General features: G+C 42.9%; 1 protein-coding gene across 1 annotated transcript; it reads left to right on the forward strand.

Annotated features, from left to right (window-relative positions):
* Nucleotides 1-8,410: 8,410 nt before the first annotated feature.
* SEPTIN3 (septin 3) lies at nucleotides 8,411-26,629 on the forward strand. Its single transcript, XM_054988667.1, has 10 exons — nucleotides 8,411-8,420; nucleotides 16,116-16,307; nucleotides 16,866-16,994; nucleotides 19,046-19,127; nucleotides 21,290-21,427; nucleotides 22,470-22,587; nucleotides 22,687-22,782; nucleotides 23,609-23,708; nucleotides 24,948-24,999; nucleotides 26,494-26,629. Exons 1-10 carry the CDS (start codon nucleotides 8,411-8,413, stop codon nucleotides 26,627-26,629), a joined length of 1,053 nt encoding a protein of 350 aa, XP_054844642.1.
* The last annotated feature ends 687 nt before the right edge of the window (nucleotides 26,630-27,316 follow it).

Raw genomic sequence — 27,316 nt, forward strand, 5'->3', positions numbered from 1 at the left:
GAGACTGAGAGTATAATTGAGATTGGATTTTTGTGGGAGTTTCCTGGGGGCCTTGGATTTGAGAGGGCATAACTCCAAGATCCCTTTTGCAATCTTGTCCAAACTTGGGTGATGGCTGTAGGAGAGCTTGCAAAACACTCCCTGGGAATATGGGCTCTCTAAGTGCCATGGGGGCTGTTCTGTGCCCCATGAACTGCAAACCGGTTCGGCAATGGAAAATGTTCATTGCGGTTCACGACCTCGGGATCGGCGGCGGCACTGAACCATGAACCGCAGAGTCGTTAAATTTTTTTGGTTCATGCCCATGTCTAGTGTTTAATTCACAACCTGTAACACTGCACTGGCTATATGTGCTGATCTGGGAGAGTTCTGCCAGCGTGGATTGATACTGCATCCCACAGTGATTTGGATAGTGACATATAGAGCTAAGTGTCATGTGCATATTGATGGCATCCAATTCCATACAAATGAGTTCTCCTAAAGGCTTTACATAGTGCTTGAATAATATGGGGGATAAGATTGCACCTTGTGGAACTCTGCAAGATAGTTCCCATTCTGCAGCTAGCTGGTTCCCAACAGCTATCCTTTGAGTCCATTCCATGAGAAATTATTTAAACCAGTCTAAGGCACATCCCTTTATACTCACTTCTGCCTCCAGACACCTCAACAAGATGGCATGGTCTACTGTATCAAAGGCTGCAGATAGATCCAGGAGGAGCAACAAAGAAGCATGGCCTATGCCTATGTTTGCGTGGAGATCATCAACTAAAGCCTCCAGAGCAGTCTCTGTCCTATAGCCCAGCCTGAATCCTGACTAAAATGGGTCCAAAGCAACAGAGTTATCCAAGAAGACCTGGAGTTGGCCAGCGACTGCTCTCTCAATCACTTTGACCAGAAAGGACAGATTAGACCTGAGTGGTAATTGGCCATTTTATTTTTGTCTAGAGATGTTTTTTAAGTAGCTGGCAGATAACTGCCTGTTTGAAGGGTTGGGAGAAGGTGCCCTGAGTTTGTGACTTATTTATCATAGACGTCAAGGACTAATTTATGGTGTCTTTACATGATTTTAACTGCCAAAATGGACAAGGTAGTGCAGGTAGTGGCCTTCACAGATGCCAGGATCCTGTCAGTATTCATCATTGTAACTGGTTCAAGGTGGTCCATACAAGAACCGGACAGCGTATTAAGCATTTCTTCCACCGCCCCTCCTGTATTACAGCTAGCATTCAGATCAGAGTGCGTCCATGCTATTTTTTCAGCAAAAAAACTTCATAATAGGAAAACTTTTCAGAATGAATGGATGAACTTGTCCCACATGGTTTGTCCTACATTCATGTGTCCACACAAGACACAAATGTACATTTTGAGAGCAATTGCCCCATGGAATATGACCTGATCCTAGCAAGAGGCGTGAGAAGAATAAATACACTTGCTGCCCAGGAGTCTAGAGGATTCCCAGTTTCGTTCAAAAGTCCATTACTGTGCCATAGTTTAGTTATGACATTTTAGAAATGATATAGGAATGTTTATTTTATGATTAAGAAGATTGTATTTACATCATAAAAGGAGATGATCTTGTTTCAAGTTTAGTCTAGGCCCCAAAAAAATGATACTTAGGAGATTATTTGTTCCTACTGTACGAACTTGCCCCCTCCTCACTTATCATAAGTAAACCCATGTTCTATTGTTAAATATTGGAGTGGAAGTAATTCTTAAATAGTGCCGTTTTCAGTCTGTTCTCCTCTGCAAGCACTTCAATAGAGTGTAGATAAACAGTGCAACAGATGCTCCGTGATCCTTGCCTTAACTTTTGTACTACCTATTAAAGATAAAGTTATTTTTTAAAATATTGAATGATACTATGAAAATAAATTCCAATACTGCCCTCTTATGAATGTTACAATAGAGCTGGTATCTAAATTGATGTGTTGGATATTTCTGACATGTCACCTGTAATATATCTCATGGGTTAGTGATGTTGAATTGACTCAGTCTTGTCCCGGAATGAGAGGGTTAGTATCATAAGAATGCAGTAGGGTTAAAGATCGGGAATGGATGTAATGTTAGGATTCCAGGCTCCTCGCGCCTTCTACAGAAAGCTTATTGTTCGCCCCCTTCTGCTCTTGGGCCCTGTAAACAAACATTAGATGAGGGTAGGGGAAAGCATGATGATGGGACTGATGTGTTCTCTCCATGAATAATTTTCAGTAGATCAGGGACTTTGGACAATCCAAGGCATTCCAATGATGTTTCAAAACTAAATGTGTATGAGAAGCCACATCAAAAACATCTAGAAAAGAACTTAAGTATTAAAGCCAAGATGTACAACAGGAAGTATTTCGTTGAAGAGGTACTTCCTGTTTTGAGACTGATGGGGAAGGATTGTGGCATCTGTTTGCATGCAGAAGGTCCCAGATTTAAACCCCGGTTTCTTCAGATTTTTAATGTATTTATTTAAAACATTTATGTCCTGCCTTTCTACCAAATTAGAGCTTACAAGGTCACAGTTTAAAAAATCAGGTGGTGGTGACATGAAAGGCATCTTAGATCCTGGAGAGTGGCTGTCTGTCAAAGTAGACAATATTGACCTTGCTAGACCAATGATCTGTGTCAGTGTAAGGCATTCTCATGTGCTCAGATACCGTGGCTATTCTTTCTGGAACAACTTAGCCCTGTTTCCTCTACTGATCATGTTTGTCCAACTGGTCTAGTAGTAAGTTGACTGGTAGGGATTGTTCCCCTGAACAACTACATACCTTTATGTATGCATAATGCATTTGAAAACATAAGACATAGTCTATCATGTCAATGGGACTTCCGGGAAGAAGCAGGAAGCAGGAAGTAGCCTAAGAATACCAATCTGGAGACATACAAGAAGGACAGAAGAGAGGAGGAAAGAAGAATCCCACTCTGCCAACTATCTAACTGTCAGACCCGCTGCCCCTTGCAGGTATTCTGTGTCTTCTGCCTTCTCTGTACATATAAGACATTGTATTTCCAACACCTGGAAAGTCTTGTTAAGACATCTGCTTCTGTTTGCAGTTGCACTCTCTGGTAAGGTTGCCAGCCTCCAGGTAGTGGCTGGAGAGCTCCCAGAATTACATTTGGTCTCCAGGCCACAGAGATCAGTTCACCTGGAGGAAATGGCTACTTTGGAGGGTGGACTCTATGGAATTATGCCATGCCAGGGTCCTTTCCCTCCCCAAACCCCACTTCCTCCAGGTTTCTCCAGGTTTCACCCCTCAGATCTCCAGGAATTTCCCAACTTGGAGCTGGCAACCCTACTCCCTGGACTGGACAGGAAGCAGGCATGGCCCTATTAACAGGCTTTTCTTTATCCAGGTACAGTTATTTCAGGCCCTTCTCCCTCTCTTTCTCAGCAAGCCTCATGAAATACAATACACTTTTATTCTATTGTTTGAACAAAAAGCTCAAGATTGCTCTCCGATTGCATTTTAAGTTTTAGTTATGTTTTCTGGTTCATTCTAAGTCACACCACACCATATTACAAATCACGCCATTTGGTTAATCATAAGGGCTGGATGTGATGATGATTTCCTTTGGGAACAGAATCAGTTTTCTTGGACCTCATCCAGTGGCACCAAGTAGACAGTCTTCCGCAGCGTGAGAAGGAAGTGGCCTATTGGGTTATAACTTGATTCATTTAACAGCTGTTCTGTCTGTGATAGGCTGAGGGATGTACCTAATCAAAACTGTTTTTCTGTCTAAGTCTGTGATCTGAACGCTCCGCTTTTAGTCTCCCACTATGTGGTTGCTCTTAGCAGCACTTAGTATTTGTCATCTGTAAAGTGCTTAAGAAGGAAAAATGTTGTACAATGTATTCGTTGTTGTTATTCACTTATGCGCTGAGACTTTTTGGAATTTGGATTCTCTTGTTCTTGTTTTTCATTTTCGGATCAGGGCACTGTATGAGTGCTCCCATTCAGTCACTACCCACTCATTCTTTGCCTTGTTGTCCAGCTGCGTTCAGCTCCAAATTCACCCAGACACTCTCCCACGGCATCTCATGAGAAGGATGGAAAATATCATGGACCTAGAGAGAACAGATAGAGTATGAAGGGGTCTGACCCATTCACCATGAACTCCAAGAGGTCTGGATGTCATCTTATGGTTGATGCTCTTCCTCAGTGGTGATGTAGTTTTTGCCTTGATCCACTGCAGCCCACAGGAGACTGGCAGCAGGCAGGAATAGGGGATCTGGCTGTCCTTGGAAAGATCTGGACTATTCACCAGCTGCCGGCTTCAGATGCTTGTTTGCAGGGGACATTTCACACCTTAATTCTTGCAGGTAAGCTCTTAACTCTGTCTTACAGTTTAAAAATATGTTGTGAAAAAAGAAAGAGGCAAACAATCAAATAAAACAAAGTATTGATTAACCAATTCTTCTTTGAAGCAGAGAGTTAGTAAAATGGTTTGAGAGAGACATTTCTTCTCACATTGTCCCACAGCAGCCTTTGCAGATTTCGAAACACTACAATTGTTTTTCAAACTTTCTAACTAGGGACAAAAGCAGGATTAGTCAATGAACACATCACAGCTAAATGAGTCCTCTTTCAAACCTCTTTCGACTGCCAGAGATTGACAACAACCTATTGTTAATCACTGGTAGTACACAAACACAGACACACATGCATACACAACAAATGAACAAGTAGTCTAATAGCTTCTATCAAACAATGTGTCACTCTTCTCCTCATCAGACTGTACAGTTCTGTAAATGGTTAAGAGGAGCATGAGGAGTTTCTGGTTTACAGTTAATTTTTTAAATATACATCCTTAGGATCATGTTTGTTTCTTTCCATTAAGATAGAATGAATGGTACTGGCTATTTTAGAGCTGGCATTTGGTGTGTTATATCTATCAGGCTTTTGAAATCCATTTATAGGCCTTCACAATATATGGAGAAAATGTGCTTGTTCATCCTCAAATGAGAATTATCACTGCCTGGACAGGGTATAAAGTCCCAGCATTATTAGCTCTGACTGATGGTGACTAGTTTGCATTAACTTTTCTGTTGGTTTTGTTTCTTTAGGAAAAACAGAGACACCAAGAGTTCATGATGGATAAGGATTTTGCTCCTTCCCCAAACAGGACCAGAAGATGCATTCCAACCTTGGGGGCCTCCTCCAACTCGAGCCGCATCCCGGGACTCTCAGCTCGCTCTTTTGGAGATGGTGGATTGGCAGCTCTCAGCCCTATCTTGAAAAACGAAACCTGTCTTGATTCTTTCATGCAGGACTCTACAAAACAGATGCCTTTGGCAAGGAACAGAGGGATTCCCAGACCTAATTGCAGGCTTGGGCTCCCCAAAGAGACACGTAGGCATGAACTTCCCACACCATCTCCTCTTCCTTCTACATCTCAGTCTCTTCAGTGGACAACAGCCAATGGTTTGGCTCCACGGAACTTAAGCTCTCTCTCGTTTACTCTCCGCAGGAACAATAATGCCCCCACACCTGGTCGGAGACTCCTGTCACATTCTGTGAAAAGGAGAGAGTTCCAGAAAGTGCCCCTAAGAAAGGAAGCACTGGCGAAGGGAGGACAAGAGTCTTTACCAGGCCCTCTGTCCCCATTTGGATTACAAATCTTGCCTCCAAATATAGCTGAGAGACACATAGCTACACAAGCTACACTGTGCCATGAGGGTGAAAATAATACCTCAGATGTGGAAATGCCAAATTCTCAGAGAAGTTTGGCCTCTGCTAGTTCACCATCATCATCACCATCACCACCTCCTCATCCATATTCCCAAATCATAGAAAAAGAGTCCATGAATTCATCCTTGAAGACTACTGTTGAGGAATACCTTGCTTCCAATGACAGATGTGGTGTTCCAAAAGCCATAGACATACCGGAAGACTTTGCTGAAACTAGAAAGGTGTTGTCTTCTTTTCCACAGGAGTGTCTTGACACAGACCATCCTTTCATGTCAAATTCCACTGTATGGCCTGTGAACAATACTGCTGGGTTTGAATGTAAGTCTAAAAATGAGCACCTGTCAGGGTTTGTGTGTGTGTGTGCACGTGCGTGTGCGCGCTCATGCATGCAAGCATGAGAGAGAGAGAGTGTGGAGCATTGTGCAGGAGATAGCATGCAATTTCATGGTTCGTGAGGTAATACTCTGATTTCATGTTGTTTAATATAGTGAATGGAACCAGGAAAGAAGCTTTGTTAAGATACAAAGTCATTCAAAGTCTGATCATACTTGTAAACTATCCACTTATTTGTTTACCCACAATCCATCTTGTAAACAGGACCATATAAAGAAAGCCCAATGAACTTGATCCTGTATAAAAAGGCTTATAGAATCAGACATTTGGTCTTTCTAGTGTAGCCCTGTCTATTGTCCTAAAGACAAATGGGGACAGTGGGTTCTTCTTTTATTGGCACAGTCCAAGCAATAGATTGTCATACAGAAGTCCTGAACAACCTCTTTTTAGTCCTGTGTCAATGACTGCTGTGGACTACCAATATGCAGGTTCATTTGTGGGGGAGCAAAACTTTGCCTGCTAGCCCTGCTCTTGACCTCTCTGTATTGAGTATACCATGTTCACATAACCTCCACTTGTACACACTGTATGTGTGGAAGCTCTCTACTTATAAACTGTACAATATATATTTTTTCATGGAGGTATGTGTTCGTCAAGTGTAGTGAAAAGCAATATTAGCCAGGAAGCATAGTTTAAAATGACAGAACCTGCGGAGATCACTCCTCAGAGGGTTTGTTAACTTCATCTTCGCCTCCAAAAAGACTCTGTCAGTTTCACTTCTTCAGTCTAAAACTGTGTGGGATTGCAAGTTCGCAACCAGAAGGCAGCGAGGAACGGAAATGGGCTGGAGCTGTCTTCTGGAGCTGGGCTTGGACCTGGAGAAGTTATAATGGGCTGAAGTTTCCCTTCTGGCATATCACAGCCCTTTCACACAGCTCCAACGTATAGCAAAGCCTTTGCTCTGCTGCTGGCTCTGTCTTTTTAAACTACCCTTCATGGCTAACATTGCATCTGTCTACGTGTGTTCTTCACATGTCAGATGTTTCATGTAGAGAGACTGTGTGTATACTGCTTGTATACACAGAAACTCTATGCACAAAATTTGTGGTGTTCTACTGCAACAATTACAAAGTTAGAGTGAGACTGCTTCCTGGATCTTTTCTTTAGCCCTAATTCTTCAAAGGAATCTATTTTGCATATGGAAAGCATTAATGTTAAGCTAATATTGTACAGCTCATGTGTAACTCGTCACATGTGAAAGACTGCACAAGTGTGGGTTTCATTGCACAGGGTGAAGGTAGTTTATAGTGCAATACTCTTACATGTGACTGTCACAGAAAGCAGTCTATACATGGATTTCATGCTTTAGTGTTTGACTTATATCTTGCACACAGACTGTCTCTGCACATTTGTCAATGCAAGTGCTCCTGAAAGTGACACACCTCTAGTTCTCCACTTTTCCAAGGCATGAATGCTTGCCTTCACAAATGTGGAAAGACACACACAGATGTAGATGCCTACAGGCACATAGAAGGCCATCATGCACACGCTATGCACACTGACACAAAGACAGATTTCTCTTTGCCTGGGCTGCCATGCACACCATTGCTGTCAGACACTCTCTGTCTCCATACAGTTGTTTATTGCCTTCTGCTATGCCCAAAAACTCAGAATTAAAATTTAAGTGGAATGGAAATCTGTTGAAGCCATAAATGCATAAAGATGATGTGGGTTTTAATAGATTAGCTCCTCAGGTTCACCAGTGCAAATAAGATTGCAAGCAGGCACATAGACCAAATTCTAGAACAGTTACCTGCAGACACATGCTTTCCTTCTTTTTATTAGTAAATGTGACTCTCTGATGAAAGGGTTAAAATACTTCTGCATTAATGAGTGGCTGTCTCTAGAGATGCTCAGCAGACAGCATATGAAAGCTGTCTGGGAACAGAGAAGAAAGGAGGGCAGAGAGACAAGGGAGAAAGAGTATCTGTATGGTGGGGAGGGGACATCTTATCTATCCTGTTCATGACAGCACCTCCCTCCAGGAGACAGCAGCATACGTTTTCAGACCCACCAATCCAGCCAAGGTCTCCCAGATGCTTGGATAGTATAGCCCTGGATTCTAGGAAGAGAGAGAGAGAGAGAGAAAGAAAGAGAAGCGGAGTGGGGGAGATTTTACAGGGTTGTTTAATATTCAGGTCATGTGACCATGGCAGCAGCAGCAGCATCCCTGCTTATCTGAAAATCCATTGGAGAAGAAAAAGAACAGAGAGAGAGAGAGAGAGAGAGAGAGAGAGAGAGAGAGAGAGGATCAGGATCTCACAGGCAGCCTTTTGGTCAGAGCAGAGTAAGGAGGAACCCCACCCTGAACAAGCACATCCAGAGACAAAGAAAGATTCATGTTCAAAGGTAAGTGGTCCATGTAGATGCTTGCATGCTCTTACAGACTGCACTGGGCTCAGAGATGCCAGAAGGAAGCTGAGATAAGGTGCACACTCATATGAGCATCTGGAATGGGGATTGGTGGTTGCTCAAGCCTTGTAGGGAAAGCCTGCTGAAGAGGAAAGAGCCCTTTCCTGCCCATCTTTCCCATCTGGTATCAAGGAGGAAGCAGGGCAGCTGTGGGGCTGCTGCTAAACACTAAGGCTTTTGTGAAAGAAGCGAATAAATCACAGCTGGCCCAGGGGTGTGAGCTGCTTGGCTGCTGCTGACCACAGGCTGCTCTCTTTTGGTGACATGAATGTGTCACATTCAAATCCATGAGCACTGGATAGAGGCATAGTAGGGCAGTGGTGGAGAATCCTGAGCAGGCAGGGGAACAATGTCATTGTCGGTGGGTCTTGCCTTTGTTGTAATGGTGTACAGCAAAAACATTAGGACTGGTTTGATGTAGGTAAACAGGTAAAGGAAAAGAAGATGGGGGGATGGGAAGCAGCCACAGAAGGGCCGTGAATTAAAAAGGGGCAGGCTGGAGTAGGAGGACAGAATGAATGGATGCAGTTCAAGGGGAATGTGCTATTAGTGGAGATATCAGAACTGGATATAGGATTGCTATACATTAGATGCTGATTTTTTTTGCTGGATTGTCCTAGTTATTTGAAAGAAAAAAATGCCAGCTTTTGTACCATTTTGGTTTATTCACCAGTTATGGGAAGTCAAACCAAATGTATCACACCTCTCAGATGAGGCGCTCTAATTTAGCTTTGAATGTAACTGCGTCCTAGAGGAAGAAACAATTCCACCACAGTTGAAAAAGATGTTGAAATAGGTCTTTTTGCTGTATATGCCGATCCAAATTGGGCTGGGGGGGGGCAGCGCCAGCAGCAGCAGCTCCATAGTTCCTCCCTCCCACCCCGCTCTCTCTTCTTTCCTTCTATCCTTCTGTTAGGATTCAAGCCTGCCTGGAAGTCATAGTCTAATGTAAAATCCCCCCAAATGTGAATGTTGGCTGTGATTTTTCTCTGAAGGAAAGACACTGCACCTGCTCAGAAGTACTCCTTTATTATATTTCCAGAAATAGCAAGATGGAGGCTTAGTGTTTAAGTCTAATTTGAGGGCTTGGGCCTGGGGAGTTTTGGCTCAAATTTGGCTCAAAACTTGAATAAATAATAAGATATAGATGCACACACTTCTGTATATTGCAATATTGTGTGTACTTAAATGTTTCCCTCCCACCCCCAGCTACTAATTTTAGAAGCAGCACCTGTACTTTGTTGTTCTTTATTTTCCTAGGGCTCATTTTTTTTAAAAAAGAATGATAATTTAAAAGACACCTGGAAATTATTTTGAATAGCAATAGCGTGGCTCCCATAGTTATATGTTCAATGTGTTTTATTCTGAGATACTAGCTAAGTGTGAGCACCAGTTAAGTGGAATCTGATTTTACTCTGAATGACAGAAAGCATCCAGTAAAACCCGAGGTGTGCTGAATCAGAGCTGTCTACTTATTCAGTACATTATGGTTATTATTTTGCTAACAAAGGAAGGTTAAATTCATTCACTCATCCCCACCCCCCACCCCCCACCCCTATTCAAACAAAGAACTGAAAGACATGGAGGAAAAAAAACCCTCTATGTCAATCCATAAAAGTGAAAACAAACAAATAAATGAAATAGGATACTGAATTTAATCTAGTTCTGGGGTAGTCTCTGCTTGAAGTTCTAAGAAGCTGCAGCAATGTGATAAAACACATTGTGGCAAAGTAGAGGGAAAATAAATCTCATCACCCACTAAATGCTATTATAACAACTGCTTTAGCATTTAGAAGGCAATTTTCATCCATAGACTGGAGCTTGGTTAATAAAGCAAAGTGACCCTATTTCAGATACTGTTTCGGTGCCTAGGGCAGAAAAAAGCAAATGGTGACCTTCACTGACTATGAGGCTGTGGCTCAGTGCTAGAGCATCTGTTTGGCATGCAGAAGGCTCCAGGTTCAGTTCCCAAAGAACAGGACACTTACAATTTACAACAATAGTAACTGGTGATGACTTACTCCCTAGTATTTCCAAGCTGTTTAACACTTGCAATACCTGAAGGCCCTTCTTGTTCAGGTCTTGGAAATGTGGTCAAGTTGGCTTTTAACAGGTTATACCCTGAGGCAGGCAGCTGCTCTCTTACAGTAGGGCCAGCACTCCCCTATTTTATAAATGGCATGGCAATAATACAGTTCATAAACCTTCAGTTCAGTCATTTGTTGCCAGATTGTTGTGTTTGAATCCTTGTCAGAGTCAGAACCTGCTTAGGTTTTGCTTGGAGCTCTCACTTTGGGTAGATAAAAGTCACCATAGCCGCCTCCTCCTGCAGCCAATACTTTGCTTAGAAGGGGGTTGAAAACGTGACCCCACAGTGGTAGCACCAACAAGCAGTGTGGGAGCAGGCAGGAATACCATCTACAGCCCATATTACTGTGCTGCTGCCACCACCCAAATCCCCAGTCCTCTCCTTGGTCACATTTGCAGCCTAGAACTCCTCCGTTCCCCTCACTCTCTCTTTCTCTACCAAGTCATACTGTAATGCTACAGTGCCTTGACAGGACTGTGGAAATAAAACTCTTTAACAGGCTTAAAAGGAAGAAGGGATGGCATGTGGCAGTGAGCTGCCCATACCCTTTGGCATAGAGGTTAACTCTGCTCCCCTCTCTGGAGTGTACAGATGGGACTCCATCTCCAGTCATCCTGTAGTTCCACTTTTTAACCTTTAAAAAAACAGGTTTAATTTTGATTGGAATTAAAGGAGAAAGCCCTGGGAACCCCATGGGTCATGCTTGGAATGAGTATGACATCATCTGAACATTCCCCTTTAATGCATGTTGGGAAAAACTCCATGGAGAAATAGCCAAAGTGGAAAAGAAACTGTAACCTTTTCTCACTGTGCTTCTGTTGCAATAACTGTTGCTGTTGCATAAGTAAGTAAAATCCTACTGGAATTCTCTTTAGTACTGCCAAACCATTACCCTTAGTTGAAGAAATAGCAGTAGACCAGAGAAAACCTGTGTCCTCTCCAGTTACAAGGGTTGCCAGCACTGCCTTGGCAAATGCCATGAGATTTAGAGGGTGTTGTCTGGGGAGGATGTGACATCACTTTTGAGTGATAGTCTAGGATTTTCCCTAATGGTAAAGACCACAGAGCCATGGGGAAATTCCTAGAGTGTCACTATGGAAGCCATTTTCCTGCCATTTTTTTCTCCTCAGTTTTTAAGGGCAGGGGATTGGAGCTTAGGGTAGGGTTGCCAGGTGTCCGGTTTTCACCCAGACAGTCTGGTATTTTCTTGGACTGTCCAGGGGAAATTGAGTGAAAATACCGGATTTATAAATGTTTGGTATATTTGTGTGTGGGAGAAGCAGCTGGCCAAGGCAAACTGGTAGTAGAACCAGGCCGGCTGCTGCCGTGCCTAGGCATTCACAAGCTAGTGGCAGCGCCAACAGCCCCTTGCTAAGGAGACCTGTACTCAAGTTCACGTGCCGCTGCCTCCTCCTCCTCCCCTCCCCCCTGCTTCCAGGCAGTACAGCTAGCTAATCAGTAGCTGCTGTTGGAGAAAGTGTGAGGCCAGGGCTGAGAAGAGTGGGGGCTCATGCTCTGCCTCCCTGCCTCCTCTCCCCTCCCCTTGTGCTTCCTGCACAGCAAGCCAATCATAACAACAAGAGAGACAGGAGTGGCTTCTCCAGAGCAGGTGCTCCTCCTCCTCTTTCCCTAAAAAGGCCCCAGTCCAGCAGCTTTGATAACTGTGGGTGGCACAATGACATCACTTCCGGAAATGACATCATTGTTTCGCACTTTGCATGCTTGAAATCTTTCCTCTGGTGAGTACCGGGGCTTCCCTCTCCTGTGTACAGTATTTTTGCAGTATTTTAGCTGAGGCCTACCCCCCATAGGTAGGCAAATAGCAGGTCTATCAGTTACTAATTACTTTTTACCAGTCACTTTCTCAATGATGTTCATGGCCATGCTTGGAACTGCTGTTTTCTGCCCTTCTCAAGATAACAAAATTTGTGCAAAGGTTGTGCACTTCACAGAGGCTGTTGATACTACCATGTATATAGGCTCTTGAACATCTGGCAGCACTGTGCAGAGCTGCCACTGAAAGGCTTTTAGTTGCAGTCATGTGGCTGGTTCTTGGGTTCTTGGGTTCATCACTGGCTGCTTACTTTGTATTCAGGGTGAGAAAAGGAAATCAGTCTGGATAGAAAATAAGTCTTTGGCTCTGTGCCTCTGGGTTGTGGGAACTAGGTCCTTATATAACTTTGGGAAAGGAAAATTAAATGTGGCTTGACTGTGGGCCAGTTCATCTTGTATGATATGTTGGCTCTTCTGAGTTTATTCTTTTCTGGCCTTAATTCCTGTGGTGAATAGGTTGCATGAATCTTTTTCCAAAGAAGAAATTAGAGGAGCTTACTGGTTTGGTAAACTAATGTTCACATTATTTTTGAAAACTAGTGGTCATGCCAAACCACATCTACTTATTTATTTACTTGATTTATACTTTGTCTTTCTTCCCAATGGGGATCCAAAGTGGCTTTCATCATTCTCCTCTCGTACGTTTTATCCTCATAACAATCCTGTGAAGAAACCATGATCTGAATTCATTGTGAAACTAAGACCTAGTGTAGAATAGAACTGGCAGAATGAGGTGATAAAGTGATAGGATGCTGCAGTAATAGATGGACTCTGCTACCTCAGACTGTGAGGGTGCGTGTGTTACATTTTTCAAAGTTTCCCTATGATAACAATTCTGTGTAAGAGGAAAACTTGCTTTCGTGAAGTAAGTGAGCTCCGATTCATAAATGCTTATGCTGGAATAAATTTTGTTAGTATTTAAGGATGTGACTGTCTTGTCTAATTTTAACACAGCATGTAATAATCTATGCTAGAAGTAGGGTTGCCAGTTCTGGTTTGGGAAACTCCTGGTGATTTGGGGAGGGGAGGGTTTGGGGAGCAACCTCAGAGATATAATGCCAACGCAGCCATTTTCTCCCAGAAAATGGATCTGAATAATCTGGTGATTAATTGTAATTTCAGGAGATCTCCAAGCCCTACTTTAGAATTGGCAAGCCTAGCACCTTCCTCCTTTGTGTGCTAATTTTTATTTGCAGACAATTTTACATGGTGGGCAATAAAGATGTTACCCCTCCCCCTCCATCTGGAGTCCACAGCAGATACAGCCCATTCTATCATTTCAAAATTCTAGTACGAGCTCATTCTACTGCCTGAGTAGACCAGGCCTAAGGCTTCCACATCATTCCAGGAATGATATCATTGCCCTGCCAGCACACCCCTTCCCAATGATCCCCATACCCCACTTTCATCCCCAGGGAACCTAGTAATTCTAGGGACACGTCTAAAAAACATGGTTGTAAGAATCATCTCTAGTTTGACAGCTAAGGAACCAGGAAGTCCATAGGCCCTGAGGCTATATCTTGCTGGACCATGTGTTATATACAACAGGTAGAAAACATCTTACCGGAGCCTAGATAACAAATGAAGGAATCTATGGCAGGGGGAAATGTTTGACCATGCCTTCCTTGATACAAAGACAAAAATCACAGCTGAAATATAATAGACTAGAATTGTAGATGTCTGTACAAAATAAGGCTTGCTCTAACCTAAAGGGGCAGATGGATACACAAAATATGTTACAGATTGAGAACAAAGAGCTGTATAAACTCTGGTCACTGGCGTATTGAAGGGTGAAAGTCTAGGTGAAAACTGGACTACTGGCAGACCAGTTTAAAATCATGCTGATGGGGCACCCAGCCAGGCTTTTTAAAAAACTCACCCATGATACTAGGCAAAGAGTGTGGTTCACTGTAAGCATTGAAATGTATTATTTTATGCAAATAACATGTATTAGGACAGTCCTAAGCAGAAATCAATTGGGCTGCTGAGCAGAATACAGCAGAAAAAGGGGGAAAGGAAGTACGTGAAAAGGTGCCAGAGTGCTGGGCATACTTTCTTGGATAGTTGGAGTTTCTTGGCTAGTAGCAACAGCTTTGAGAAGTCTGTGGAAAGATAACAGAAGGGACATCCTGTCAAAACCAAAAACACAAACTACTTGTGAAATATTTAAGATAAACTTTCTGTTGAGGAGAGCTCAGTTTTGCTTGCTGATTCTTCCCTCTAGAGAAGAAAGACTGGAGGTCACTTTACAAACAATGCTTGCCTCTTATAGAGCCCTGGAAGCACTTCATGGGCATGATACTTAAACTGGAAGGAATTTATATTTTTTTAAAATCTTCCTGCTGCTGTCAATGATAAATTAAGGTCAAATGATGTGTGGCATAGGGTTGTCAACCTCCAGGTAAGGCCTGACTTTCTCCCAGAATTATAAATGATCTCCAAGACATAGAGATCAGTTTCCCTGGGGGAAAAGGCTGCTTTGAAGCAAGGACTCTATGGCATTATTTGCAGCTGAGGTCTCTCCCCTCTCCAAACTCTGCCATTTCCAGACTCCACCCCCAAGTACCAAAAATTTCCCAATGCAAAGTTGGCAACCCTACAGCTGCCAAACACATTATAAATTGCTACTAGAGATGGGCACAAACTGAAAAAAACCCGAACCATGCGGTTCATGGTTCGTCAAATTTCACGAACCATGAACTTTCACAAACCTGCCCTGGTTCGCGAACTGGTTCATTTGGTTCATGAACACGTCACATCCAAGTCAGAAAATCATCACTTCTGGGTCAGCAGGTCACTTCCGGATCAACAGAAGGTCTGCAGGAAGTCCATCCCCTGTTGCCTAGGAAACTGATTGATTGGCACCAGGCTGTCTACAGTCACGAACCAAAAAACGAACCAAATGAACCAGCCTAAAGTTCATAGTGGTTCATCAGAAATGGGATCTGACGAACCGCAGTTCGTGAACCACAAACTGGCCGGGTTCGTGCTTAATTTTGGTTCGTATTTCGGTTCGTGCCCATCTCTAATTGCTACCATCATCATGAACAATTACAGAGTTAAATTCCACATCTCTAGACATCTATTGTCAGTAGTAAACGCTCTTTATTGGCTTCCCGTTTGTTTTCAGGAACAATTCAAATTACTGCTTTGACCTACAATGCAATGCCCTAAGTGGCTTGGGGCTAGGAATGACCCATGCTGTGATGGTGTTCCATCATACCTTCATACTTCTGTTGTTGTAACATATTGGAAAGGTTATTTGCAGGTCACAGTGTATCCCACTGTAAGGTCCTATGGGTGTGTGCTTAGATTCAACTGGGTGTTGTTATCAAGGTTTTCAAAGTTCTATTTCTGCTATTCTGGTAACATGATGCTTTTAAAGACTTGTCTATTCAGGGCTAACTCTACTACAAAGCAACTGTTCCTTGCAGCAAATTCCATCTCCAATCTCAGTCTTTTAAATTTGTTTGATACACTTTTTTAAAATAATGCTTTGGGGCCTCTAAAATGTGACATAGCTTAGAGCCTCAGTGTGTCTTAATCTGGGCCTGGGAGAAAGGGCCTTTAAGGAAGAGAATTTGTCTTAATTTGTCACCCCTTCCCTCTTTTTTCAATGTACACTAAAACAGCAGTAAAGTGATTTAGGTTTTCAGCTCACAGAGCTGTGGTTCAACTGCTGGTGTGAATGGTTTATTTCTCTCTTCCAGGTCCAGCAGATATCAAGCCTGAAACAGCCATGTCTGAGCTGGTGCCAGAGCCCCGGCCAAAACCAGTGGTGCCAATGAAACCAGTTGGTATTAATTCTAACCTGCTGGGCTACATAGGGATTGATACCATCATAGAGCAAATGCGCAAGAAGACTATGAAAACTGGATTTGACTTCAACATCATGGTTGTAGGTAGGAAGGAGTCAGAGCCAAGGGACTTTTATGATGAGGCTTAACTATGAAACAGGAGTATGACACTGGTACCATGGGAAGACAGGTTGATACCAGGACTGTGGACAGAATTGAAACTGGACTAATGTCAAGGTTTCTGTTCCATTTTTTCTATGTGATTCACAGGCCTAGTTCTCAGGGGGTAGTAAACATGTGTCTGGGTTGTATCCCTTCGGTCTACAGATAAAAGCATATGACTGAATAAATGCCCCTTCCACACAGAAAGCCGGATGATAGGGAGAAAAGTTATTACCCTGCAAAGATAGCTTTTGTGTACGGGGGGTGGGAGAGAGAGAGAGAGAGAGAGAGTGAATGTATGTGTGTGTATAGGAATGTTCAGTCATATAAACTCCCACCTGCAGTCCAAAGCAGCTCAGTTCAGTCATTGGTTTACTACCTCAGTAGTAAACCAGTGCAGGCAACCATCTTCTTGATGTACTCAGTGCCTTAAGGATATTAAATAGTTCTCCTGACTCGCACAGAAAGGTTGTGGAAAATTTTGTAAACTTCTCCTTCCAGGCCAAAGCGGACTGGGAAAATCAACGCTTGTGAACACCCTGTTCAAATCTCAAGTGAGCCGCAAGTCTTCAGGTTGGAACCGTGAAGAGAAGATTCCCAAAACAGTGGAAATCAAAGCAATTGGGCACGGTAGGAACTTTCCATCCATGTTGTTTGCATCTCCTTCTAGGTCCTCAAATATTGTACAGATGCCCTTCAGCATGTTATTGTTCTCCTGAACAGCTCCTCCAGGGTCCATGCAGAGCAGTGAGGTTAGTACATTGCGGGTCTCAAAGCAAGAAGATAGCAGGAATTGCCCGAAAGAGCACTGCATCATGCATGCCATGCCTTTGTACAGCAGGCTCTAGTGGGCTACTTGTGTCTGGGCAATTTCCATAACCACAGCAGTGACAAAACTGAAGGCATTAGTTGTGTCCTTTCTCTCCTGTTCAGTGTCATGGCCACTCCTCTCTCTGTGAACTACTTCCTTCTGCCTCTCTCACTTGTTCAAAAGTTATACAAGCCACCTTTATAAATGTAGAGGCATGATGAAAGGCTAGAACATGCAGACCTAAGCAGGACCAGACAGGCTACTTAGGGCCAAAATACATGATAAAGAATCCATGAGTCAGGACAGAAGCCTCTCAGTTTGGCGTAGTGGTTAAAAGCGTCAGGACTCTAATCCGGAGAACCGGGTTTGATTCCTTACTCCTCCACTTGAAGCCAGCTGGGTGACCTTGGGTCAGTCTAGGGTTGCCAGCCTCCAGGTAGTGGCTGTAGATCTCCCAGAATTACAACTGGTATCCAGGCCACAGAGATCAGTTCACCTGGAGAAAATGACTACTTTTAGAGGTGGACTCTATGGAATTATGCCATACCAAGGTCCTTTCCCTTCCCAAACCCCACTTTCTCCAGGTTTCTCCAGGTTTCACCCCCCTAGATCTCCAGGAATTTCTCAACTTGGAGCTGGCAACCCTAGGTCAGTCCCAGCTCTTCCAGAGCTCCCTCAGCCCCATCTACCTCACAGGGTGATTGTTGCAAGGATAATAGAAACACTTTGTAAACTGCTCTGAGTGGGCATTAAGTTGTCCTGAAGGGCGATAGATAAATTGAATGTTGTTGTTATATGTTCAAGAAGGGATTCACCTTAAAAAAGCTCTATGTTTCTCTATTTGGTTGCAAACAGGGTGTGGGGGAGGGCTTTAGGCTCCTCCTGTGGCATTTTTGCCACCAGAAATGATGCCGGGGTGGCTGCTTGTCCCTTCCTCTAGCACAAAGGAAGATGCAAACAGGACTCCCTGGTGCTATGTCAGGACTAGGAGGTGAAAATGCTGAAGAAGCTTGCAGCCCCTCCCTCCCCTGCGCCCTGTCTGCAGACAAATGGAGAAACAGAGAGCTTTTTAAAGGTGAGTCCCTCCTGAAATGTATGGCTGTGAGTGGGGCTGGGAACCCATGTCCTGACTCATAGAGTTTGTATTGTGTGTTTTGGCCCTCAGAAGGAGACAAAAGGATAGTTGCCCAACTGAGGGCAGGGGGATTAGACAGACGATAAAAGCTTGCCAGAAATCTCTTAAGGAAGGAAAGCCACAGGGTCTGCCAGGAAGGACATCTTAGGTTAGTAAGGAACAGAATGGAGCTCATGTGTTCCCAGTGCTAAGAGACAGTGGACCAGTTTGGGCCAGTGTGACTAATCAGGAGGTAACAGAGGGGCACATAATGTATTCGTCAAAAAGTAGAGGCTCACTTACCTAGAAATGATGTATACCATGAATTGATAGGCCGATGACCATTTTTTATCCTTCTAAACGTTTTGCAAAAGATCCCATCACTGCACTGATACCATTTCAGAATGTCTTAGACCAAATTTACATGTGCTACTTTACTTACTTAAGCCATCTTAATACAGATGATGTATATGTGTGAAAACAGGAAGGCAATTTTAAATATGCTTGTATCTTTTAAAAAAAATTAACTGATAGTCCTTCACGAAGCTTGATTTACACTCTCATTTCAAAGTTCCTGTGCTTTATATTGGATGTGTGATTTCTGCCCTGGATAAAGATATTTATTTCTAGAAGGGCTGGGGGTTTATGGTTCTTGAGGGGCCTCTTCCTTTTTAGTTCAATGTTGTAAATGGCTTCATACCACTATTACAAAAGAGATAATTTTGAAGGGTGGTAATGGCAGCATTTCTTTCCCAGTTATTGAAGAAGGTGGTGTCAAAATGAAGTTGACAGTTATTGATACTCCTGGATTTGGTGACCAGATCAACAATGAAAATTGGTGAGTGTATTGTTTCTTTCACTAATTCTCAGTTCCATTCATCCTTTCTCTGTCTCCGGAAAGTTCAGCGCAGCTGCCAGAAATGTATGTGTTTTGCACAGTCAGAGGTAAGAATGGTCTTAGTCTAAGCTTCCACTCTTGAAAGATAGTGAAGGGTATGTAGGGCTGCCAGGCCGTCCACTACAGTGGGTAGGGTTACTATCCCAAACCTGGCAGCCAGAGGGAGACATGGTAGTGGTAGTGCGGCCTCACCAGTGATGTAATGACATTGACAGAGATGTGCTGATGTCATTCCTGTATGCCCAGAAGTGACATCAGCACATCATCAGCAATGCTCTAGCATTGGGGCAAAACGCTAAAGTTTAAACATAGAGTTTTCCTCAAATGCTAGAGTGACCTTGACGACACACTTACATCACTTGCGGGCACATGGGAAGTGACATCAAGAGAATTACATGTCTTCTAAAAACAAATATACTTTGCAGGATCCTGTTGTTGCATGGGTTGGGACTACTGGTATAGTTATCTGGGAGCAGTAGTTTAATGATTGTGGCAAATTCCAGTATTATTATTGGGGCCTTATTTTGGGTGGAAAGACAGCATATAAATTTTTTAAATAAATAAATAAGCAGAATTAGGTAGGGGGATGCTAAGGCAGCCAATCTCCAGGTGGAGCCTGGAGATCTCCCCCAATTACAACTGATTTCCAGACAACATAGATCAGTTCCCCTGGAGAAAATGGCTGCTTTGGAGAATAGACACTGTAGCATTATAGTGTTTAAGGAGAGGTCTTGCCTTTCCTTAAACCCTTCCCTCCCCAGGCTCCACCCCCAAATATCCAAGAATTCCCCAACCCAGAGCTGGCAACCCTACTTCTGAACACTGTCCTCCAATGTGGCACCCATCCTATGTTTCAGAAAAGTTGGCTTGCCTTGCTTGGTGGGGATTGTGATTGGCAGTTCCCCCTTTAAAATAGCTGCTGCTGGAGAAGCAGAAAAGCTGTAAGCCTACTTGAGTGCTGGCCTCATGCTAGGGATGGAAGTAACTGTAGCTCTTTTGGTTGATGTCAACGGTGAATGAGGCTCTCTCAGGCCTGTGGAGCGAGTACCATTGGGCTATCAGAAGGAACAAATTAAAAAGTGGTCTTTTGACAATTCCTGAATCTGTTTCCTCACTACTCAAATTGATGTACAGGGGACAATAGTGGGGGACCTCCTGGAACTGGCCCCTATTCATCACAGTTGCTAGCAGGGGAAATATTTTGGAGTTTCAGGTACAATCATAGAGGGTTAAGCGTGACACGATGACATCACTTTTGATTTTGTGCTGTAATTGACATAGTGTGTTGCACCATCACCAATGCAACTGTCTCTGCCTAACAGGATCTTCCAGTGTGAGACAAAGAGATTTTATCTACTTCTTTTTCTCTTATCTTTTCTTTCTTTCTTGGATTACTGTAACGCGCTCTACGCTGGGCTTCCCATGGGCCTGATCCGGCGGTTACAGCTGGTACAGAATGCAGCAGCGTGGGTCATTGCTGGAGCACCGGTGTGGGAGCATATTACACCGGTGCTACGCCAGCTGCATTGGCTGCCAGTGGAGTACCGAATCAGGTTCAAGGTTTTGGTGTTAACCTACAAAGCCCTACGCGGACTTGGACCGACGTATCTGAGGGACCGTCTCTCACCATATGAGCCCCGGAGGACTCTCCGCTCTGGTGGAAAACATCTTTTAAGTGTCCCTGGCCCTAGGGAGGCCCGCCTGGCATCGACCAGGGCCAGGGCCTTTTCGGTCCTGGCCCCGACCTGGTGGAATGCTCTGTCTTGCGAGACAAGGGCCCGGCAAGATTTGCTTGCATTTCGCCGGGCCTGTAAGACAGAGCTATTCCGCCAGGCATATGGCTGACGCCGGGCAGTGCCCGCCCCCCCGTGAAGGGGAGGTTAAACCATCGCCCCTATGCGAACACAGAGGCATGTATGAACCACCATGCAGCATGAATTGTAATATTTAATGTTTTTAAATGTTTTTAAATGTATTATTTAATGTTTTTAAAATGTTTTTAATGATGTTTGTATTTGTTATCAGCCCTGAGCCTGCGAAAGCGGGGAGGGTGGAATATAAATATAATAAATTAAATTAAATTAAATTCCTTATCTTCTTAGCTGGGAGCCCATTGAGAAATACATCAATGAACAATATGAGAAATTTCTGAAGGAAGAAGTGAATATTGCGAGGAAGAAACGAATACCAGACACAAGAGTCCACTGTTGCATCTACTTTATCTCCCCCACAGGTCACTCGTATGTATCTCTCAGTAGCTCTAGGGTATGCCTGTATGATGGAGGTGGCTCTGCTGTGCTAGCTGAACATTGATGATATCCATCAGCCACATGGTACCCGTGAGCAGTTGCACATAAATCTCCCCAAAAGCGGCATGTCAGACCAGGAGACCTAAGTATCAGCACAGGTGCCAGAATCTTCCAGGGGACAAAGTGCAAAAATGACAAATTGTAGGGGGAGCAAAATAAACTGCATGCCTTGCTAGAAACCATCTAAGTTTAGGGATGAATATGGGTGAAAGCCTTGGACTTCTATACTATTTTGCTAGCGGTGAGTGCTTGCCCATTCCTGCCCACTTTCTTCACTGGAAGGGAAGCTTCCATGGTGGCTTATTGTTCAGGCCATTTCAGATATGCTGTTCTTCATATATGGGTGTATACTAGGGATGGCAAATCTCCCGCTATAGCAGGAGAACTCCTGGTATCCTGCTGCTGAGGCACTGGCAAGAGGAAATGGGGGCAAATGAAGCATGCGCTGGCATCATGGACACTCTAGAATTTACAAAAACTCTGTGATAAAACCATAGAGTTTCTGTATTTTCTAGAAGATCTAATGATGTTACTTCTAGTTTTTATCAGATATGACAGTGTGCCAGTGTGATTGCTTGAGAGGGCAGTGGCTATGAAGGAATTTAATACAAAAAGGCCTGCAGCCTCAGATAGGAATGATTCCTGATAATTTTTCCTTTCTCCAGCCTAGAAACTATGAGGGGGTTAATTTTAAGGAGGCTACAGACTGGAAGCAGGATGTGAAATAGTATAGTATAGCCTAATTACTTCAGAAGCTAAGCAGGGTTGGTACTCAGATGGGGAACCACCAAGAAAGACTCTGCAGAGGAAGGCAATGGCAAACCACCTGAGCTTCTCACTTGCCTTGAAGCCCATTGCTGGGATTGCCATAATTCGGCTGTGACTTGACAGCACATACATACATACATAGGGTTTGGAAGATACATTCTTCTGCATTAAAGGTAGTGATAGTATTCTTCCTCTTGGGCTATAGCTTACGACCGTTGGATCTAGAGTTTATGAAGCATTTGAGCAAAGTAGTAAACATCATTCCAGTTATTGCCAAGGCAGACACCATGACTATGGAGGAGAAGATTGAGTTCAAACAGAGGGTAAGTGTTTCCTTATTTGGGGGAAAATACCTTTCAGGGTTGTGACAGTAATATTCTCTCTGCATATACCATTTCATTTTGAAATATTTTCCTATTCAGGTCCGCAAAGAACTAGAAGTCCATGGGATTGAATTTTATCCCCAGAAAGAATTTGATGAAGACCTTGAGGATAAGACAGAGAATGACAAAATTAGGGTAGGATGCTCATGATTGTGACTGACTGCCGAGTAAAATTCATTAGTGCAGAAAGAGGAATCATCAGTACCATGTGCATGCTTTTCACCTTGCTTGTGCCGGACATGGGTTGCAGAAGGCGGAGCCACTGAGCAGGATTAAGCCTTCCAAATTTGGCTCCTAAGCATTTACTTTTGGTTGTTCTTCAGCTGAAAATTAGATCTCATGTATCTCTTGGTGGCAGAATTAAGAGTTCCTGTGTCTTTCTCTCCACACACATTTGCATTATACAAGTTCTAGTGGGGAAATTAAGCTCTCTCCAAAGATTTACACCTTTAACTGCTCCTCTGTGAGTTTCAGCTGCACTGTAAATGGATTCCCAGATGTTTTCAGCATGGGCAGTGTTGGCCAGTTGCATGTTATTAAATCAACTTCAGTTGGAGCTAGCTCACACTAGACGTATAAAGTAAACAAGTTCTTTGTGTTATGTATTGCCAAAGTTTGCAAGTGAGCTTTAGCTCATCCTAACATGAGAATCTTGTGTGTATTTGGAAAGCAACCTGCCAAATAAATAAATAAATACTGGCGTAACAAAGAGAGTTCTTTCAGGTAGCTACATAACACACAGAAAAGAATATGGAATGAGTTAAAGGAATATGAAAGGCCTGAAGAATTAGAACTTAAAAGAACATGGGCACATTTTGACCCGCAACAATAGCATTTATGTCATGTTCTACAAATAAATATATGCTGGGAGACAGCAGTGATGATAAGGATAGAAAGAAGTTTCCTGATGTCCATACCTGTTTTACAGAGGATCAAACTCATCTTACCTATCTGATCTCAGCAGGAAAGTATGCCATTTGCAGTGGTGGGCAGTGATAAAGAATATCAAGTGAATGGAAAAAGAGTCCTGGGCAGGAAGACACCCTGGGGAGTCATTGAAGGTAAACAAATTTATGGGCCTTTTATTTTTGAGTCTCATTTACAAATATCAATAGGTGGCAGATGGTAAAATGGCAAAATCAATGGCACCAGCAGCAACTGACAAAATAGTAACAGTAAGGTACATGAGAACAGCAGAATTTGAGTCCAGTGGCATGTTAGAGACCAACAAGATTTTCAGAGTCAAAGCTCCCTTCTTCATATATATGGAGCAGTGGAGATTCTTGAGTCAATCAGGAGGTGAGAGGAGTGAAGCAAAGAAGGGAGTCAGGATCTAAAGGTACTATGTTACTCCACTTTAGCAATCCCACATTGTAATTTGCCTTTGAAGCTTCTTTGTTTGAGAACAGCCACAGTAAGGTACATGGAGAGAAATCTTGTCCTGTTGCCTTTATCTCCCTGGAACGGTCCATTAAAGGAGAGATAAGAGACAATATTGCTGATCTCGATGAAACAATGAATGTATTTACCAGATTACTGATAATACAAAATTAGAATAGATTGCTTATACTTGGAGGCTGGGTGAAAAATTATAAATAAGTACTATTAATTAGATAGCAACAACATGGAAAGCCATATGAAGATGTTTAAAATGTTATATATAGGGAAGAATTAGGAGGAGATAGTTAATGTTTAAAAAAGAATTAAAAAGGCAAATCACAAAAGGATATAGAGAATGTGTTGACAGTTTTAAAATATTCTAAAGGGCGTTAAAAATAAGGCAGTTTATATTAAACATTGAGGATAAGCAAAAAAAGTCAGTTCAAAGTACAGGAAGGTAAAATCCAGGAGGGAGGATTCTAAATACGAGTAGTTTAGCAGTACATCAAAAGATTGTGGACTCTCTTCCTTGAAGGGACAGTTTGGATAGATAACTTGCTGGGGGGAAGATTTGAGAACAGGATATCCTGGTTTCATAATGGAATAAACAGGTACTCAGGCACAAACAGGTACTCAGGTACTCAATCCTAAATGCATTTACTAGGGAGTAAGTCCTGTTGAACTCAATGAGTCTAGCTTTTGAATATACATGCTTCAGATTTCACTGTAAGTATCAGGAAAACATAACAGAGTTCTGGAGAAAGATTTCAACAAACACCACTTAGACTGCCAATCAGACAACAGGGGAGTTCTAGAAACACATACTACTCACTTTCATCAGTGCTGTTTGAGGCAGGGATTGGGCTTGATGGATTCCTTCCACTTTAAAGCATGGTTAATCTGTTTTGGTTTATTTACAGTGGAAAATCTCAATCACTGTGAATTTGCCCTACTCCGTGATTTTGTCATTAGGTAAGTCTACTTTCTTATTTACTTACTTCATTTATACCTCATCTTTCTCCCCAGTGGGGACTCACAGGGCCTTATATCATTCTCCTCTCCTCCTCCATTTTATTCTCAAAACAACCTGAGAGTGTGTGAGAGTGTGTGCCTGGCCCAGAGTCACCCACTGAACTTCCATGGCAGAACGGGAACTCAAACCTGGATCTCCAGGATCCTAGTCCCACACTTTAACCACTACACCACACTTGTTCTCATTTGTTATTAGGTAAAGAACATTGCCTATTGAGCTGAAGATAAACTGCTGACAAGTTTTAAAATTAAATGACCATCAGAGGTGTGTTCCATTCTAACATTTTAACAGTGCCATCTTAAGCTCTTCTAAGTCAACTGAAGGCAAAAGACTTCAATAGCTGTAACTCTGCTTAGGATGACACTGTAAGTGATCTATTGCACTATAGGTCCAGTAAAGTGACAATGCGAACCTAAGATTTTCCTGGCAGTAAGCCTCATTGAATATACTTGAGTAGATGTCTGAGAGTCTCTCTACATGAGACGAATTACACAAGGACGCTCAAGTGAAGGGAGACGCAATGTTAGCTGGGAAGCCAAGTTAAAAGACAGATCAGAAGGCTCTGTGAGTTTCACCTCACTAGAGCAGGCAAAGATTGCTCCTCAGAGAGTTTGTTTATTGCCTCTCCTCTGAAGTAGAGGTGAAATTGACAGAACTTCAGGAAGGTGAAGATGAAATAAACAAATGCTCTGAGGAGTGATCTTTGAGGCTCTAGAGAGGTGAACCTGACAGAGCCTTCCGATCTGTCTTTTAAAACATGGCTTTCTGGCTAACATTGCGTCTCCCTTCACTTGAGCATCCTCGTGTAATTCTTGTTGAGTTAAGATTGCTCTCTTAGTAGGTTTTACGCACTTTTAAGTCATTTACAGTGAAATTCTAAGCACTCTAGTCTAAACTAATTCTGTTTAGGATTGTGCTGTAACAAGCTAGCCTCAAGTGTATTGGATAGCAAACACTTTATTGTCATAGTAATGCTGGCTTCTTTCTGGGGGGAAACTATTTCCTTTCTTCCTTGTTTATAGGTTTCCTGTATGCATCTTCCTGGACATTGTGGGAAATGGGATAGTGAAGCAAATGGGTTCAGCAGAGGACTTTTTATCTTCTTATCTCATATCCAGAGGGAGGGGGGGATAGTAAAACTTCCTGTAGAGGTAGAAGAGAAATATCCAGGGAGATAACCTTATGTGGCTTTTTTAAAAAGATGGTGGTGGGAGATATGTGCTGTAGTATTGTGTGTTGGGGAAGAGTGTGCAGCCTTCAGAGACATACATTCAAATAAATAAAAGGGCTGTGAAATGGTGAACTACTGCTGTAGGAGGAACCGTGTTGTTAGTTGTCTTTTAATGCAAAGAGCTACTTGAGTGCTCCATGGCATACATAGTGGGCTTTCTTCTCTCTCTCTTTTCCTTTTCTTTTTCTAATATATTCTTCAGGACTCACCTTCAAGACCTAAAAGAGGTAACACACAACATCCACTATGAAACTTACAGGGCTAAACGACTGAATGACAACGGGGGGCTTCCCCCAGTGACCGTAGAGATAGAGGAAAACCATGAAAGCAACCTGTGAATGACCCGCCCTTGTCTGCTATCACCTTCTGTCTCTGAATTATAACCACCACTACAACTTTTTTCCCCTTGGTTTGAATTCAGGCTTCTCTTTAAAGCATGTGGAATATCTTTTGTGTGTGCATATGAGGGAAGAACCAGGGGCATAGCCCCCAGCTTTCCCCAAATGTCCCCATCCAGTTCTTTTATTATTTGAATTTTGTATTTTGCACAGCAGACACTAGTCTTCCATTGTCACATGTTCCATGACTCTCAACTGTGCATCTTGATTGTGGGAAATATTGAAGGGAAATGATTTGATCTCCAGGGTCACTTGGAATGTCTGCAAGGGAAACATGAGACTGGTGTAAATATGTTGAAAGCACTATTGGAGCTACAGAGCCATACTTGGGATGTGAGTTCAGAGGGCTGGAAGAGATTGGGTTGCTGTGAAGTTGTGATGGCGGGGGGGGGGAGCTTGTTCTGTAGGCTCACTTTTCACTGTGGGTGCAGGGAAAATGGATTTATTTTGAAGTAAGTTTCAGAGAAATCAATGGGATGGATTTATTGCCAAGTAAATGCATTTAGAACCAAGGTGTCAGTACAGAAAAGATGGACAGGCTTTGGGTTATCTTGTTTCCCTTGGAGGAAAGCTAATTTGTAGAGAGAATAGTAGGAGCTGAGGTTTGATTTGGAAGCAGTAGGTTTC

Source organism: Eublepharis macularius, chromosome 9 (genome assembly GCF_028583425.1).
Source record: "Eublepharis macularius isolate TG4126 chromosome 9, MPM_Emac_v1.0, whole genome shotgun sequence".
NCBI lineage: Eukaryota > Metazoa > Chordata > Lepidosauria > Squamata > Eublepharidae > Eublepharis > Eublepharis macularius.